The sequence below is a fragment of the Musca domestica genome, unplaced genomic scaffold (assembly GCF_030504385.1).
Source record: "Musca domestica strain aabys unplaced genomic scaffold, Musca_domestica.polishedcontigs.V.1.1 8, whole genome shotgun sequence".
In the NCBI taxonomy this organism is placed as follows: domain Eukaryota; kingdom Metazoa; phylum Arthropoda; class Insecta; order Diptera; family Muscidae; genus Musca; species Musca domestica.
The window spans coordinates 5,068,651-5,084,702 of record NW_026712409.1 but is presented as its reverse complement, the minus strand read 5'-3'; the positions used below and the strand labels follow the sequence as shown (position 1 = coordinate 5,084,702).

Genomic DNA, 16,052 nt, shown 5'->3' with positions numbered 1-16,052 from the left:
TGGAGGGTATTATTATCTTTCAACAATTTTGAAAAAAATACACGATCAGTTCTTCAAAAATGCATGACATGACAGTTACTGCTTATGTAGCTCCATAATTGTTCTCTTAAGAACTTCTCAAAAACCCAAAAGCTGAAGATAAATCTGTAAAAAACTTTCGTCAAGAGTCTCTGGTCATTCCCTCAAAAACAGCTCATGGAAAACACGACTGGATTTTAACAAATGACTCATAAAAGGTTACGATAAGTTCACGAGAAATCGCTCATAAAAATACCTCAGTTGGTTCTGCTTCTAAAAGTTCAATATAGGTTTCTCAGGAACTGCTCACAAAATCCATGATTATCTCCCAAAATCTGCTTAAAAAGTTCACGATTTGCTCTCTTCAAAACGATTGCTAAAAGATTCTCAACAAATGGTCAGCAATCATTATCTCAAAATTCTCATAGGTCCATCGCCAATCTCTTAAAAATGTATTTATTAAAAATTAATTGATCTCCCAAAAGTCCACAATTAGTCTCCCCGAAATTTGCTCACAAAAACTCACGATTTTTCTCCCGGAATATAGTTAATAAGTCAACGACGGTATATCATAAAATGTTTTAAAACTTTTAAGATTTGTCTCCAAAAATCTGCTCCAAAAAGTCCATGATTGGTCTACACAAATCTGCTCAGAAAAGCGCACGTTTTGAAATTCCAACTTTCCTAAAAAGTCTACGGTTTGACCCAAAAAATATATTTAAAAAACATTTCTGCAAATTCCGTGGAACTAATAGAGACTTGAAACCCATTTTCAAAAATTCCCAAATGCATTATTTATCTGTTTGAAAGCTCTACGAATAGTAATTCAAAATATGCTTTAAAAAATCACCAGATGTTCTTTGAAAATTCAAAACAATATCCGAAAATTCACCATTAAACCTTGAAAAAATATAACTAAAAAGTCCACAATTGTTAAAGTATTAGTCCTTCAAATTTTCCTTGTAATTACCAAATCTGTAGTTTGATAGAGATCCTAAATGTGCAGCAGCAGTTTGAGCAGTTTTTAGGATGCTAATTATAATTTTTTATTAACACTTTTTGAGAGACAAATCGTACATTTTTTTTGGGCGGTATTAAAAAATTAATATTAAGTTCCTTTATAAGATCGGGATTTGAGAGACCAAGAGTGGAGTTTTATGGCCAATTTTTGAGAGAGTAATCATGGACTCATTTTAGCAGCTTTTAATAACCATAAATATTATAGAATATGTTGAAGAGATCGAAATTAAAAAAAAAAAAAACATCCCTAGTCAAAAGTGTTAAAAAAAAACTATAGGTTATAAAAAACTGATAATATTCCCCCTGATTATTCTCCCAAAAATTAGTCATAAAAACTCCAAAACTAAGTTAACCCAAATATTACGAATGGTCTCTCAAAAAGTGCTAAGCGTTCTTTCTATTTTTGAATTTTTTGAAGACACTGGGTAAATTTTCTGAGGGCAGCCCTTTTACGTAGGCGTGGAATTTTTATGATTTTTTTATACGCCACTTTTTTATTTCAAATTTTATTTTTAGCTTAAAATCCTCTTTCAATTTCCTTTTGATTTTCACAAGCATAAATAATTAAAATATATTTTCTTTTCATTTCAGGTAAGTGTCATTTGTTACCTTAAAAATATTTTTGGCCAGGACGAATTCACACCCTATAAATATTGCACAATATGTCGTTGGAGAGTAGCGGATTTAAAAAAAAATCAAGAGGTGAGTTTAAGTAACACATTTTATTTATTAAATATTTAAAAAATATATTTAAAACAATCATACAACCTTTTTTGGGAAAAATATTTCATCCTGATTCAAAACTAGCATGCCTTTCTTCTTAACCCTTTAAAAATTTAGATTCACCCAAAAACGGTGCCTTGCAGCTCGCCAAAAAAACCAGCCGCACCTACAACATTACCACAGATTGGTCCTCTAGAAATGTGTTGATATCAATTTGGTTGGTTCGGTTTTCCCTTTTTTTCTTCTCCTTATTTTTCTTTGCCAAAGTCAAATTCCCTTGAAATGAAGAAGAAAAAAAAAAAACACAAAATCCTCAAAAAATCATAGCTTCGAGGATGACGATTCCCTGTGTATTATTAAATTGAATTTACTTTCACTTTTTTCCACTGCAGCCGGGCATTGGTATTTTGTGGCGTGACGTGATGGTCTGTCTCTCTCTTTCTCTCTCTCTGTGTTTGGTATCTTGTAACAATGTAATGCTGATGTTTTTGTTGTTGTAAATGTAACTGTTTTAAGTTCAATTTCATGTTCCAAGTTTTAAAAGGATTCGCTTTTTGGCCTTTTGCCACACTGAGTGGTGTGGTGTCAAAAACCAACAAAAAAAAAAACCCCGATAGCTTGACATGATGAAGTAACAGCCAGAAATGGAGAAGCAAGCAAAATAAATGGATGAATCTTTGGATGGACAGAATGACTGACATCTTCCACTATTGGTGTGATGGCGGCTGTTGCCTCAATGGCTGGCTTGTTTGTTGGTTGGGTCGATATGAAAATTAACTTTTGACTTGAGGCCTTGTAGATTTCATAAGAAATGCTTAACGTGAGTGTGTTGGTGTGTTGTGACGTATTGTGAAAAGCATTTTTCATTTAACTGTTTTCCTATGAACCAGCGAACGACGACGACGACGACGACGACGACGGGACAACAATGACAACAATCATAATCAAGATTTATATTTGGTGTTGGAGATTGTTTTCTATAATTTTTGCCTCTTAAGCCTGGGCCATATTTAGTCAGGTCTAGCTGTCTGCCGCTATGTCTATGATTTTTCCAAACCCCCATAAAAGTCTGTGTTTCTTGACACAATCTGCGAAAGCATCGTTCGATCCGTTGGACCAATCGTCCAATCGCAGGCCTTCTTCAAAGACCATACGCACAGCATCATCTCCATCATCTCCGCTGCTATAGCTGCTGATAATGATGAATTTCTTTACAATAAAAAAAAAACAATAACAAAAACAAAGCAAACAATTGTTGTCTGCTTGTACAACCCAAACAGCCATATTTAGACATTCTTGGCATTATTCAGAAAAATACGTCTGTGGAGAGGAGCTGGGCAAAAAACAAAGAAAAAAAAAACGTTCGCTGTGTTTAGCCCAAAACCATTTAGGATGAAAGTATGTTGCACAAATGGTTTGCAACACACTGCGGCGGCGACATACCGTTGACACAACAGTACTTTGTCAACCACGGCCGGTTCAGCATCTCTCCGGCATGCCTCCAACATGCCATCCCCATCAACGCTGTCAGCATGGACTTGGTCGTTATTTGCGGGTCGATTGCATTGTTATCAAACTCATTCAGTCAGCCAGCCAGCAGCCACCATCATCATCAAAGGCTTTAAAAGGCATCATGGCATCAGCTTACCTAGAAGAAGGCTGGCAATCACTATCTAAGTCTCCCTCCATCCACCCTACCTTACCCCTAGCTGTTTGCCTGCAATTACTCCATGGTTTTGGGGTTCTTTACTCAGTGGTGTGTGTGTGTGTGCCTCTCCCCCCTCACCCTCTCTTCTTATCATTAAACCTTGTGCACATATGACTTTAAATGTCGAATCGTTGTCGTCTGTCTTAAGGCAGATCCATGGCACATAATGTTCACTCACACGCTTGCTCTACACGCTGCTGACATTCATTCATATGAAAACCCACAACAAAAACAGCAAAAAAAAAAAAAGAAAGAAGACAAAAAAATACGCCAAACAGATTAAAGTGACAGCTTGCTGTGATTTCCCTGTAGTAAAGCTTAGTGGTCGTCATGATCGGCATCGTCATCAGCATTGCCAGTTTCGCAGTGAGGTTCAACAAATCCATCGATAGGACAGCGAGACAGACAATCAACCAAACAACTACAACTGAAAGCTCACTTCATGCGACAAGTGTTTGGTGTGTTGTTGTGCTCGATGTTGTTGTTGTTTTTGTTGTTTACCATATGGGCGGTGTGTGTCCAGTTATTTATTTTCGATTTTTTTCTCTTGCTATCCGATTTTCAGCTCTCCTGGCCCGCCATCATCTTTACGTATATCTATGTCTGTTTTTTAAGGAATTCCTCAGATTATTTTCGTAGATTTGATTTTCTTTTACAATAAACACACCATTGTTGTTTTTGTTGTTGCTGTTGTGTTTTTTATAAGCTTAACTGTCATCAATGTTTGGATGTAAGGCCTCAGCAAAAGAGGAAGATCTCAATCAGCAGGGAAACCAATCCCCCCTCCCCCTCCTATTCATATAAATTGACCGCCGCCGACCAGTGAAACAATAGCGTTTGTTTTATGAAGCCGAGAAGGAAGATTTTTTGATTAGCCGATAAAATGAAGGGAGTGTGTGTGTGTTTGGTTTGTAGGACGAATAAATAAATGTTTGACGGAAAAGAGAAAATAAGTTTTTGGAATTTATCAGAGAAATTTGAGCCATGAATTTTGGGGGGAAGAAGGGTGTATCACTGAAGGTGACATAAATAATATTGGGGGTTTTTTTGGTTGGAATTGTCAAGGGTTATTAATAGCCTATAAATGTGTAATGGATATGTTTCATAAAAAAATTTTGGATGTTATAAGATCTCCACAAATAGCTATTCTATGTGCTATTCTATGTGTGGAGATCTTCTAACAACCAATTTTGCATGCCTTATGTTCACAGAGTGGCTGGCTACAGGGTCTTCCTGCCTTCTACCGTTCTCCAAAACTTAGAATAACTTGCATAGATCTTCTAAAGCTGGAGCTGTGAGGATTTTGCACTAGAATCACGTTTTTACGCCAAGAGGTTAGATAAGAGTGTATTTGTTATACCCTCCACCATACATAGAATGGAGGGTATATTAAGTTCGTCATACCGTGCGTAACTCATCAAAATAATAATTTTAGACCTAATAAAATATATATGTATTCTTAATCAGCATAAGATTCTGAGAGGATTTAGACCTGTCCGTCTATTGTAGTCTCCCTAGAGTCAAATCGAACTAAGGTAGGAAGCTAAAATTTTCTAAGACATCGTATGGCCCCCATATAAAGCCACTCCCCCAGTAGTAGGTATTTTGATGATTGTAGCCAAAATTTTCATTGGAATTGTCTGAGAATTAATACAAAGAGTTCCTTCTGAGTACTTTATCCCCCGGAAGAGACTTGTCTATATAGGCCTACGATATCTTATATCCCCCCGTATAACGTATATCCCTGATATTCGGTATTTTTAAGATTGCAACCAAATTTTCTAATAGAATTGTCTGAAAATCCACACAAGGAGTTCCATCTGAGTACTTTACCCTCTGGAAGAGATTTGTCTATATACAGGGTGAGATAAAAAAACTGAGACAAAGTCAAATGCCATAATTTTTACATTAAAAAAAAAACAAACTAAGATAGGAAGCTAAAATTTTGCACAGATCAGCCTTTTGTCTGCAAGCAGGCCAAGTTCGAAGATGGACTATTTCGGCTACGACATCATACAGCACCCACATAAAGGAACCTCGATATCATTGGAATTGTCTGAAATTCTACACAAGGAGTTCCTTCTGAGTACTTTATCCTCAGTAGATACTTGTCTATATAGGCCTACGATATATTATATCCTCCTTATAACGTATATTCCCATTATTCGGTATTTTGTTGATTGTAGCCAATTTTTTGTTATGAAATTCGGCAGTTCACCACTTTCGGCCAAGCGAAAGAACTCTTTAGCTCTTTTGAGTCTATTTTCTCTCTATTGAATGTAAGTTCTGGCACTTTTGGAATTTCAATGGCTTCACCCTGAGCTCATTTTTCAATATTTGCCGATGTGGAATTTCGGCCACTGCGAGGCAGATTTCGATCTACGTTGCTTCTTTACTTATCGAACTATTTCAGCTGATGTTGCTGTTTTCTTCCGTCCACTTCCTTGACGTCGGGTTACGCTACCAGTATCACGGTAACAAGCGATGGTACGAGACACAAAAGATTTATTCACATTTAAATGCTGAAGTGCTCTAACGATAGCCACTTGTGATTTTCCAGCCAAATATAAAGAAGCCACACTATCGTGCTTGAATTCCATCACAAATAATTTTTTCCGGAAAATTCTCACCAAAATGGTTTTGTACGCTTGTAAACAATATAATGAGCTGTCAATGGAATAATTTTAACAGCTGTCGGACGAGTGGCTTGGAAATGTCAGCAGTCTGTCGGACGAGTGGCTTGGAAATGCCAGCAGTCTGAGGTTGGTTGCAGCTTTTTCATCTCACCTGCATATCTGCAATACCATTTTTAGGTCTTGTGTACTGAAAATAACTTCTGTAAATTTTCTTTAAAGGCACTATCTTTTATATGGGTTTCGGTACACAAAAATGCCGTTTTTTTGTTCATCTATTCGATGAGAGCTTTCTTAACATATCCTATTAAGAGAATCTATTTATTGATCTGAAATATATTACTGACTTTCATTAGGTCTTTTATACATAAAATCCCTTCAAAAAATACTGCAGAAAGTTCTCTTATAAAATCCAAGGAAGTTTTTTTTTTATATTTTTGCAACATTGAAATCCCTTAATTTTTATGTTTAACCCATTTCGCTCCTCTGTGCGATTTTTCGAACAGTAAAATTACCCTTTTTCAAAAAATATGTATGTATGAAAAGATTAAAATTGTAAACAAAATTTTGTGTAGATAGTAGGAGTCATATGTCTGTAATTGAAAAAAATCGTACCGTAAAATACCACCTTCCCCTAAAAATACCCCCTTCCCCTCGATGGTAGGGGTATATTTCTGAAACCCATATTTTTGGATACTTTTAAAATTAATTATAAAAAATAATAAATGGAAGAAGTAATTATGAGGAATTATTGCCAATATTCACTGAATATAAAAGGCATGGTTTGCATGCACAAGCGTTACTTTACATATGTGTTAACTTGACTTGTTTCTGGAAAAACGAAAAAGTCGGAAAACATTTCTGAGTAAATTTTTGAAATCAGACGGCCTAATTATTTTAATTTTTTTTTTTTTTTTTCAAAACAAAAATAAAAATTAAATCTCGAAACGTGTCCGTACATATTTGTAAACTTGACTGTTGAATTTGAATTTCGTACACTGGTTTCTGGAAAAACGAAATTTTTTTCTGTGTAAAATTTTTTAAATCAGTGGGGCCAAAATACCGCAAAAAATTCAATTTTTTCAAAAATAAAATTAGATCTCGGAACGAAATGGGTTAAGTAAGCTAATCATATCTCCACAGTTTTTTTTTATTTTTATTTATTGATTGATTTATTTATTTTTTTTTTTTGTAAATGTTCCTAATTTTTTAAATTATACTTCAGTTTGAACAAAAGACTTAAGACACAAACTCTTTTCAATATGTTTTTTTTTTTTTTTTTTTTTTTTTTTGAAAAATTTTAACATCTCATTAAGGTATTTTCTTACAAAATTTAAAGGTTTTGCAAAAAAATATATATAAATAAAATAAATATTGCTGCAATAAAAACGAAAGACTTAAGACACAAACTTTTTTCTCGAAATGTACAAAAAATCATACAACTACTTTGAGGACTTACACATGTTATTTCCTTACAAGACTTCAAGTGTTTACGTGAAAAAGAGAAAAAAAACTGAAATCCAAGGGGAGAGGAGTAAAACCAACCAACCGACCGATAACTACAAAAACAAATAATTGTCTATGACCATGTTCGTAATCAGGGTTGTGATTTGCCCCCACTTGGAAAATTCCATATTTATGGCAAATAACTGCAATATGCATTTCTTTATCAAATCAATTGGACATCAATGTAACATAAATTTGAACACATAAACGAACAATTACCGTTGCTTGTTGCTCCGCCACAGAGAGTGTTGGCCTTTTGGCAAAATAAAGACAAGAAACGGCGAACAGCAACAACAACATCATCACAACTCCTAACTAGTCAAGACAAAAAGATAACCGCCAACTCAATACCAGGCAAAAAAACGAAAAAGAAGAGGAGAAAATCACAGTTTGATAGTGCCAAGGCAGGGCAAAAAAAAAAAAGAAACAAAACAAAAAAACACAACCCAAACAATGCAAAGGTGTTTGTCCAAGTTTTTGCTGTTGTTGTTGTTATTGGTCTTTTTTTTTGCCACAAACCAAAATATGCTACGGCAAACACGCCTTTGCAACGAAGAAAGCCAAAGAGAGCCAGAGCAAAGAGATGAAGAGCATCAAACCAAAATTATACCAAAGAAAAGATGATGCTGCCTAGCTGCCTGCTGCATGTTAAGCAGGTGCAGGAGTTGCAAATCAAACCACCAGAATCTCAGTGTTTGGTATGAGAGCTGTGTGTTTGTGTGCCCATCTCTTGGCCAATGGACCACGCGTGCGCGTAAACCTGTGCTGTGGCTGCTGCTGCTGAATTCGCCGCAAGTTCGATCGCCGATCTGAGCATGTGCGACGATCGAACGCTATCCAATCGAACCTCTTAGCCACAAACGGCGATATGTTCAATGCACAGGTTGTGTATTGAGGCGCGCAAAGTGGTTTTCAGTTGTTAACGGCTCGCCACAAGGCTAACAACAACAAGCTGATCAGCTCTGTTCTGCGTTTAGCTTTTGGTATCTTTGGTCTACGAGTTTGTGTTTTATTTTCTGGCTTGTCTCTGGGCCTTTGTTGTTATTATTATTTGTGTTGTGTCGTTTTTTTTTTTGCATTGTGTACTTCTGTTATCAGTTTTGTTTTGGTCTCTTACAACGAGTTAGAAGTTAAGTGCAGTTGTGTGTTTTTTTCTGTTTTTTTACAAACGACAACAAAGACGTCGGAACATGATTTTCCAGTTGGCCAAAAATAAAAAAAAATTTTCGTGGATTTCAACAAAAATTAAAATAATAAAAACCGTTAATAACAGCATTCAAATAAAGAAAAATAATTGAAAAATAAAAGAAATTTATAAAAAAATAAATCAATGGAAACCGAATTTTAAATTAAAATTTTTGTGAAAGAAGAAAGAGATAAAAAACAAAGTGACAACAAATACCATAAAAAAACATGTTGCAAAAATTAAAATAAAAAATTTTTAAGTAAAAAAATGTGCAATTGTTAATAACATGTTTTAAATCAAAAATAAATATCCTGTGTTAACAAAATATACTGAAAACTTCAGTTCTTCCATTAGTGCCTTAGCAATCGAGCCTTTTTGTGAAAAAGGGGATTTAAAATCTAAAACTTCAACAAGCTTTAAACAAAATGGATACCGCCAGCACATTTTCCATATCCTATGCAGATTGGTTGACAGAACCACGGTAATTTTTTTAATTTTATTAATTTTTTACAATTTTTTTAATGAAAATAAACCAAACTTAAGTGTTTGCGTTCGAGGTACTTGAAAAAAATGATTGAAAAGTGTTTACACTAAAAAAGTGTTTTTTTCGGTAATAGGCGGGCAAATCTAATTTCTAATCTCTTAAATGTAAAAACCGTAAAATCGGCAAAGAATAATGAAGAAAAATTATAAAAAATGTGAAAATTTTAAAATTATTAACCATTTTTTCGTCGATTCTCCAAAAAAACTATATTTAGATGCATTCCTGCAAGGCTAAGTTTGTTGATTATTTTGAACTCCGTTTTTCCTCTGTGTTTAAAAAAAATATAACTCATGTAAACAAAAGACTTAGTAAACAAACTTTTTTGTAAAATTAAAACAGTGCAAAACAATTTTTTCCGCCATTGCTTGAATCATCATTGCTCTGTTCTAGAATCTGCAGGAATCTACTAGTTTTGCAATTTTTTTTCGATATCATAAAGAGAAAATCGTCTATTCACCCCCCGTGAATAACTAGTTTATCAAATATGTGGTATGTTCCAGAATCTGCAAGAATCTACTAATTTTGCAATTTTTTTTCGATATCACAAAGGGAAAATCGGCTATTGTAGTAAAAACTTTTAAATGCAGTTCTGGAACAGATCACATATTTGATTAACCAGTAATTCACAGGGGATGGAAACAAGCCGTACCGTACCGTACTAGAACTAATTTCTGGGGACGTAGGTGGTTATTTATATATAGAATATATAAATATTTCAAAGGAATCTTTTATATGCTCGGCATTGTTCCGTATTTCATTTGTTTTGAAGTTAGGTTAGGTTAATTTAAACAACCACTCGACTCGATGACCTATTGGTCCATTGTGATCATCCTAATTTAGGGAAGATGTAAGAATAAAGTAATGAAAGGGAAGGAAACCAATAGTGAAGATGCGAGAATTTGAAAATAGAGAATAGAGTGATGTTAAATGTACCCCCAAAACAAAAGACTTAAGTCACATACTTGTTTTTTTTTTTTTTTTTTTTTTTTTTCATAAAAATATACCATAAGAGGATTAATTGATAAACATGGTAAACAGTATGCAACTTGTTTTTCCCGCCGTAAAATTGTCCCGATTAGGTCGAGGGTTCAACCGGACCTGAGTTTTCGAAGTGGATTTCTGTGGATGATGGTGGGATAATATATTTTAAGAAATATTTTATATGAATCTTTCTTATACTCTGCATTACCCAGACTTTAATTCGCTGAAACTAAAGACTTAAGACCCAGACACTTATTTTTTTCTTTATATGTACAAATATGCCAAAAGAAAAAAAAACGGGTTCCTAAATTGTAAATTGTATGCAACTTTTCCTCCGCCATGCATTTTTTCGATTAGGTTGGGAGTTAACTCGACCTGGCTCCTCGAAGTGAATTTCTATTAATGACGTGGGGAAATTATGTAGAGTATTTTTCAAGAAATATTTCATATGAATCTTTCCTAAACTCGGCATCAGCCAGACTTTCCTCCATCAAAACAAAATATTTAAGACCAAGACACTTGTTTTTTTTTTCTTTATATGTAAAAATATGTCATAAGACAAGAACGTGTTCCTAAATTGTAAATTTCGTGCAACTTGTTTTTTCCGCCGTAAAATTTTCTCGATTAAGTCGAGGGTTCAACCAGATGTGGGTCCTCGAAGTGAATTTCTGTGAATGAAGATGGGAATCTTTCCTAGACCCGGCATTAGCCAGTCTTTTCTTTGTTGTAAAATAAAATGTCTACCCAAAACAAAAGACTTAAGACACATACTTTTTCCCCTATATCTCGTTAAAAACATACCACAATGAATCGAAAGACTTAAAAAACAAACGTGTTTTATTAAAATTGTAAATAATTTGCAATAAGTCCTAAGTCTAATGGCTTGGGTCAACCCGACCTGGGTCCTCAAAGTGAATTTCTGTGAATGACAATGCGGAATTTTGTAGAGTATATTTCAAGAAATATGTCAAGAAAATATGTCCTAGACCCGGCATTAGCCAGATTTTCCTTCGCTGTGAAATAAAATTGCTACCCCTTAATCTTGTTATAACAAAAATAGGAATCTTTCCAATACTCGGCAATAGCCAGACTTTTCTCCGCTGTGAAATAGAATTTCTGCTCAAAACAAAAGACTTAGGACACATACTTGTTTTTTGCGCTAAGCGTTGCTTTTTTACCTTGTTTAAAAAAATACCACAAAAAATCGAAAGACTTAAGAAACAAACGTGTTTTTATTAATATTGTAGATAGTGTGCAACAGTTTTTGCCGCCGCGAAATTTTCTCGATTAGCTTGCATTAAGTCTTATGGCTGGAGCCAACCCGACCTGGGTCCTCGAAGTGAGGTTCTGGGAACGACTGTGGGAATTTATGTATAGTAATAATAATAACATAGGATTATTCCCAATGCTCGACAATTGAAAGGTTTGCGTTTCTTTTGAAATTAAATTTCTACCCAAAACAAAAGACTTAAGACACATACTTGCTTCTCTATGCTGTTCTCTTTATGTTGTTAAAAATGTGCCATAAGGAAACAAAGGCATATTTCATTATTTTACAAATATTGTAAACAGTGCGCAACTGATTTTTCCTGCTGAAAATTCCCTCAATTAGTTTGCTTTTAGGCCTTTTCTGGAGCAACTCGGCTTGGGTCCTCGAAGTGAATTTCTGTGAAATTTATGTATAGTGTATTTCAATAAAAATTGCATAGGAGTATTACCAATGCTCTGCAATTTACATATTTTCATTTCTTTTGAAATTAAATTTCTACCCAAAACAAAAGACTTAAGGCAGAAACGTTAAAAATGTGAAAAAATCAATAAAATTATTTTTTTTTTTTTTGAAATTTCGATTAGTTCGAATTAAACCTAATATCTGGTGGCAAGCAGGATTGGATCCGCGAGGAAAATTTTTGGAAACGACGGTTTGCTCTTACGTAGAGCATATATTATAGGAACCTACCCCACGCTCGGCATTTGACATACTCTCATTTGTTGTGAAATGAAATGGTTATCCAAAACAAAAGACTTAAGACATAAACGTTTGAAAAATGAAAAATAGAAAAATATTTTTTTTTTTTTTTTTTAATTTTTTTTATTATTATTTTTTTAATCTTGAAGAATATATTTCGAACGCTGAAAATAAAACTAATTTTAAAATTTAAAGAACACGCATTGATGAGAGTAATTCACTAGTCACTTGGATATAAATAATGGGTGAATCATCTATTAAAAATTTGACCAAATTCTGAATAAAATTTAAGTATGAATTTTCTAGACTCACAAAGTAGAATGATTTGTCATCTTCTAAGATGACTACGTAAAATATTATGACAAATTTAATGTCAAAACTGTGCTAGCCTCTTTCAAAATGAGTCATACTAATCAATAATTTTATCAAAAAAAAAAAAAAAAAAAGAAAACAATAATAATAATAAAAAAAATTAATAATAAAAAATAAATAATAATAAAAAATAATAACAAATCATTAACCCTGTTTTGTGATCCGGAACGCAGCTTCATTACCTTTTTATTATCCTTGGAACCACCGACATAGGCAAAAATCCCTCTCGAAACTATTTTAGGCCCCCGAACCGAAAGAAAGTTCGATTTTCAAGCCAAATTCCTAAAATATCTAAAAATCTACCATTTGAGAATAGGCCTGGTCCCCCGAGGCTACGTCGTAGCTAGGAACCGAATCATCTTCTAAAACGGCAGGTCGCTAACGTAAACAAATCAGGCGTATACCATCACATGCTTGTCATACATTGCAATTCAGATCTCTGAGCCATCTCCCTCATGTTTTTCGGAAGCTGGAATGCTTGCAAAGGATTTGTTCCATAAGTATGTCATATCAAAAATATTCCAAATTGTCCACAAAGCACTCAGCTTTATTGTGTCTTTTTTATCTTTGAAACTGAAACTTACAAAATATTAACAAACTCCCGTTTCTAAACGTAGGCAGATAGAGCCTATTTCAAACGTGTCCTGTCCATCAAGACTCTTAAGGCTTAAATGTAAGAGTATTATCTCAAAATTTGGTTTCTCTCACATTTTATTTCACTTCATCATTACCTTTTAATTATTCTTGGAGCTGAATATCTTCTAAAACGGCGGATCAATAACGTGAGCTCACCAAAATACATAGATCACCCCATGCTTGACCTATAGTGCAATTCAAATTTCTACGCAATTGTAGCCAAGGATTTGTTGTTAACAAAGGATATGTTCCATTTGTATGCCATCACAAAAATGTCCATTAACAGGGTTTCTGACCCCCCAGATTCCAGCTTTATTGTAGGTTCTGTATCGTTGAAACTGAAACTTGTGAAATATTACAAATTGGGGTCTATGGTCATTTAAACATAGACAGAGAGAGATTCCATTTCGACCTAGTGCGGTCCATCAGGACACTTGAATTTCAAATGTTAACCTCCTTTCTCATATTTTCTTTTTGAAATTTCGCATAATTACAACTATTTGATGAATGCCATAACTGAATCCAAAATAATTTTTCGCTTATCCCTGTCTTTGTTAAAGAAATCGTAAGAAAATCAAAAGACTTAAGACACAAGAACTGTTATAAGTCTCCCAAAGAGAATTAGTTTGAAATTTCTTAGGGGAAATATTTGAAGAGAAAACGTCTCAAATAAAACTCCGCCTGGAATTGGAAATCTGATGATAGTTGTAGCCAAATCGGGGAAGTCAATGCCAAGTTAATCAGTTTCCTATATCTTAATAAACAGATTTCAGAATCCTACTCCAGACTTCAAAAATTTTATTAAAATCCCATTTGTTCACCTCTGAGCCTTCGATTATAATTTATAATCCCCCCTAAATATTACCTTTAAACAAAATTTCACTTTTCAATAATAAAAACACCAACTCCAATAACAACAAATTACTCTGTCTCTGCTAGGCCTTAAATGATTAAATCATTCATTAGTTGTTGTGTTTGAATATTTTTTTTATTTTTTCATTGGATCTCATGTTTTCCTCATTTTAATACAGACCAGGCCAGGTCCCAGTCAATGATTATAAACGTAAATTTCGTTTTATTGGAGTTGGTATTGATTTCAATGATATCTACCCCCAAAAATGCTTTTCTGTTGTTGTTGGTTTTGTTGTCTTGTAACCCAAAAAATGTAAATGAGTACTAAATGACTTACAGCACGGAGGAAAAAAATACAACAAAAACAACAACACACCATTGTGATGTTGGTAGACATCATTGTATTTGTATTAAATTAAAAAAAAATTGTTACTGATGCTGGCCCGCCATCATCTTCATTGTTGTTGTTGTGGTTGTTTTTGGTTTTTATCATGATTTTTTTTTTTTTTTTGGAAGGAGAATTAAATAAAATTAACATAATTCGTAATTAACTTTAAGATTTGGAGTCTGTTTTCTCAATAGGCCCTAAAAAGTGTGTGTGTGTGTGTCTGTCTTGGCTGGAGGAAGATATGGGGGGAGTCTTAACTCGATGACGTCTTTAAAAATGTAAATCAAATTTATACGAAAAAAAAAATATCCATCCTTAATTAGAGTTTGTTTTTTTCCTTCTTAAGCCATAAAAATAAGAATTTATATAGCCTCTCATTGTATTCTTAATTATTTGGATTGTTTACTTATTTCTAAATTTTCAAGGGGTAATCTCACGTGATTGCAATAGAGGAAAATGAAATTTCCAACAAACAAAAAAAAAAAAAAAAAAAAAAAATAAAAAACAATTTTATATTTTGACGAATTAACCAATTGGCCAAATTTTTGATATTCAACTAAAAAAATTTAAATAAAAATTTAAAATTTAAAATGTAATAGAACCAGGTATTAAAAATAATAAAATATGGGATTTTTCTGAGATCAGATTTTATTATTGTAGACATTTAAAATCTAGAGTCGTACCCAATTTACGTTTTAGCCTAAACATTTTCCAGAAATGGTTTTTTAGTAGTTGACTCTGTCGGCAATAATATCCTACACCTTGGAATCCTGCGCAATTTCCCATGCAAATAAAATACCGCTTTATTTTAGATATAGGCAGGCCAGTTATAAATAAGAAAGTAAGGAGTAGCAAATCTAAGAAATAGCTTCGAAAAAATGCAATTTGAAGTCATTGATTGGTGAGATAAAAAAACCTGCAACAGAGTCAAACGCCATAATTTTTATTTTTTTTTTAAATTTAATTGAATGAAGCAAAAAATATCGGAAATAGCATCAAATTTTAGAATAAGTTTTGATTTGTTCAAATTGGTCACCTTTGTCACAAATCATGGCCTTCAAACGGCCAATGAAACCGTCACACTCTGCCCGAATGTTGTTCTGCGCTATTTTGGCCCATTCCCAGAGAAGAGCTTGCTTGAGGTGATCGACACTTTAGTATTTTGTTGTGGCAACCTTGCTTTCCAAAGCACTCCAGACACAATAGTTCAACGGATTGGTATCCGGAGACTTTGGCCATTGCGCGCTGGAAATGAAGCCAGGAACCTCATTTTGTAACCATTCTTGGGTGGCGCGCGCTGAGTGCGATGGGGTTGAGTCCTGTTGGAATGTCTAAGGTCTGCGGAAAAAAATATTTGCGTGCCCAAAGCTTTAATACACCCTCCAGAATATTTTCGAGATAATATTCGGCGTTTTCTCTGTCTGATGCCACGGTCAATTAATACAAGCAGAGAGCGACCATCGGCTGTTATGGCGGCTCACAGCATCACCATGGCCTACGCTTGAGTTCTGGTAGC

The 16,052-nt window shown here is 34.1% G+C and overlaps 1 protein-coding gene across 6 annotated transcripts in view; it reads left to right on the top strand.

Moving 5' to 3' along the window:
• The window catches only part of LOC101890862 (protein grainyhead), a 330,664-nt gene that overhangs the window by 177,750 nt on the left and 136,862 nt on the right, over window positions 1–16,052 (top strand). Inside the window, exon 1 of one of the 6 annotated variants that reach the window (XM_005174729.4) lies at window positions 8,500–9,275. The exons of the other annotated variants lie outside the window; for them this stretch is intronic. Within the exon in view, the coding sequence (XP_005174786.1) occupies window positions 9,220–9,275 (56 nt within the window). The 5' untranslated portion in view covers window positions 8,500–9,219. Of the gene's footprint in view, window positions 1–8,499; window positions 9,276–16,052 lie in introns of those variants that run through there. 6 annotated transcript variants of the gene reach the window in all.